Source organism: Apodemus sylvaticus, chromosome 19 (genome assembly GCF_947179515.1).
Source record: "Apodemus sylvaticus chromosome 19, mApoSyl1.1, whole genome shotgun sequence".
NCBI lineage: Eukaryota > Metazoa > Chordata > Mammalia > Rodentia > Muridae > Apodemus > Apodemus sylvaticus.
The window spans coordinates 58,978,400-58,981,157 of record NC_067490.1 but is presented as its reverse complement, the minus strand read 5'-3'; the positions used below and the strand labels follow the sequence as shown (position 1 = coordinate 58,981,157).

Sequence of the window (2,758 nt, the reverse complement as noted above, 5' to 3'; positions counted from 1 at the left end):
TAATATAATTAGATCATTTACCCATTCTCTTTCCTTCCTCCATATCCTCCAATATACTCCTCTTATTCTCTTTCCAATCCATGGCTTTTCTTCATTAATTATTACATGTATACCTACATTTACAAATGTCTATGTGTATGTGAGTGTGTGTGTGAGTATGTGTATCCTGCTCAATCTGTATAATGTTACTCCTATGTGTTTTTAGGACTGGACATTTGGAATTGCTTAACCAATTGGTGTCCACTTCCCTGGGTAAGACAATTTCTCTCACCTCATTCCTTTGTCGTTTGTAGTTCTATGTGTAGCTCTGTACCTTTAACAGGTCTCAGTGTACTCTGTATTCTTTGACTTTCCTCCTTGAAGAACCTCAGTCTCTCTCTCTCTCTCTCTCTCTCTCTCTCTCTCTCTCTCTCTCTCTCTCTCTCTCTCTCTCTCTCTCCTGTCTCTCTCCCTCTTGCCTTTCCCCTGTATAGAACATATCCCATCTTCTACTTCCTTTAGAGTCCATGTCCCTCAAGAGGATTTCTGATCACATTACATTGCTCTTTATCTAACATGTATTTCTGCACTTGTTACCTCCTTTTTGTGAGTAGAGTGATGACAATTAACAAGAGCTCGGGTGGTGATTTCATCCTGGTGGGCTTCTCTGATCAGCCACAACTTGAGAAGATCCTCTTTGTGGTGGTGCTGATCTCCTACCTCCTGACACTGGTAGGCAACACTGCGATCATCCTCATTTCCTGTTTGGATTCTGCGCTCCAAACGCCCATGTACTATTTCCTTACCAACCTCTCTTTCGTTGATATCTGCTTTTCAACCAGCATTGTTCCTCAGCTGCTGTGGAACCTCCATGGCCCAGCCAAGACAATTACTGCCACAGGCTGCGCTATTCAGCTTTATGTGTCTCTGGCTCTGGGGTCCACTGAATGTGTCCTCCTCGCAGTTATGGCATTTGATCGTTATGCTGCTGTTTGCCGACCACTTCACTATGCTGCAGTTATGCACCCACGGCTCTGCCAGTCTCTTGCAGGAGTGGCATGGTTGAGTGGAGTGGGCAACACACTGATTCAGGGTACCATCACCCTCCGCCTGCCTCGCTGTGGGAACCACAGGATTTATCACTTCATCTGTGAAGTTCCTGCCATGATCAAGTTGGCCTGTGTAGACATTCATACCAATGAAGTGCAGCTATTCATGGCTTCCTTGGTATTGCTCCTCCTTCCCCTGACACTCATCTTGGTGTCATATGGATACATTGCCCAAGCATTGATGAGGTTAAGGGCAGCTCTAACCTGGGGTAAAGCTCTTGGAACCTGTGGATCCCACCTGCTGGTAGTAGTACTATTTTATGGCACAATCACTGCTATCTATATCCAGCCTAACAGCTCCTATGCACACAGTCAGGGAAAGTTTATCACCCTTTTGTATACCGTGGTTATTCCTACTCTAAACCCCCTCATTTATACTTTAAGAAACAAAGATGTAAAGGGAGCTTTGAAGAGGTTGGTAAGGAACGATAACAGCACTGGAAAGAAAATTCTTTCCAGGTAGAGATGTAGATCTGTCTGTCCTCACAAAAATAAAGGTGCTGATCTAGATGCATTACCCAGGGTCACCATGAGACCCATGCTCTAAAACTAAACTCACCAGCCTCTCTGGATTGCTCCAAGCCAGGAAACTACTCCCTTAATTATCATACTCAGAGATGCCCCATCTAGACCTGACAATCAGATTAACTAATAAATTGAAAACAACATTTGCTGTTGTCAAGACTCCTTCAATTCTTTTCTTTTACTTTCTTAATGATCACTCTTTTATTAAGAATTTTCGTTCTTATTAGATTAAGTATGTCTACTCGTTTATCTCTTTCATATAAAGATAAAGTATATTCACAGCTAGCTAGAAGTCGTTGAGGTATTATTTCCTAGGATGTTTTTGTGAACCCAGTGAAATATGGCCTCCTATATCCTTGGACCAATGTCCTTTGTTAATGTTCTAATCTAAAATAGACACTTGGGTTTTCCCTCACTGGTCTACTTCAGTGGCTCTATTAGTGGAGTTTTGTTAATTTTTACATCCAGTGCTTTTGCTAAGTGAGATTTTCAATAACATTTCAATTTTTTCTACCTAAGTATTTTCATTGGATGGTGCGTCCTGAGCTTTGATTTCTTAGATTTTATTCAGAATATTAGGTGATTCTTATCATATGATCTTAGGAATCCAATTCATCCTAGGCTAAACCAGACATGAAATTTGAGCCTAATCTGTTTGGAGAGAGAGAGGGAGAGAGAGAGAGAGACAGAGAGAGAGAGAGAGAGAGAGAGAGAGAGAGAGAGAGAGAGAGAGAGAGACCCTTTGAATATTCTAATGTCTGTAGTGAATATAATTTTCCTATGGAAAATGTAGGGTGGAGAGAGTCTGAGTTATTTGTGCTTATGATTTTTAATGGAATCTTCTTCATGCTTCTGTGTTTCCACTATGATTAATCTTACTGATAGTGAAAATCTTCACAGTTTCACAGCATTCTGATTTTTTTTTAAAAAAATAAATATCTGTTGTAGGCCCAATATTTTTCAATATCTGAGAAAACAAATTGATGTAATAAAGTCAATCTACTACACCATTATTTCCTGTAGGTATTTTTCACTTTTATAAAACATGTACTCAAGAGGAAATAGAAAGGGTTCATGAATTCTGAGGTTCTCAGATTCAGTCTTCCCTAGTTAGTTTATAAAAGTCTTTAAGTGTCTACATAATG

General features: G+C 40.2%; 1 protein-coding gene across 1 annotated transcript; it reads left to right on the top strand.

Moving 5' to 3' along the window:
- Window positions 1-597: 597 nt before the first annotated feature.
- Window positions 598-1,551, top strand: LOC127669843 (olfactory receptor 2G3-like). Its single transcript, XM_052164060.1, has one exon. The coding sequence runs from the start codon at window positions 598-600 to the stop codon at window positions 1,549-1,551; it is 954 nt and encodes a 317-aa protein (XP_052020020.1).
- Window positions 1,552-2,758: the final 1,207 nt, after the last annotated feature.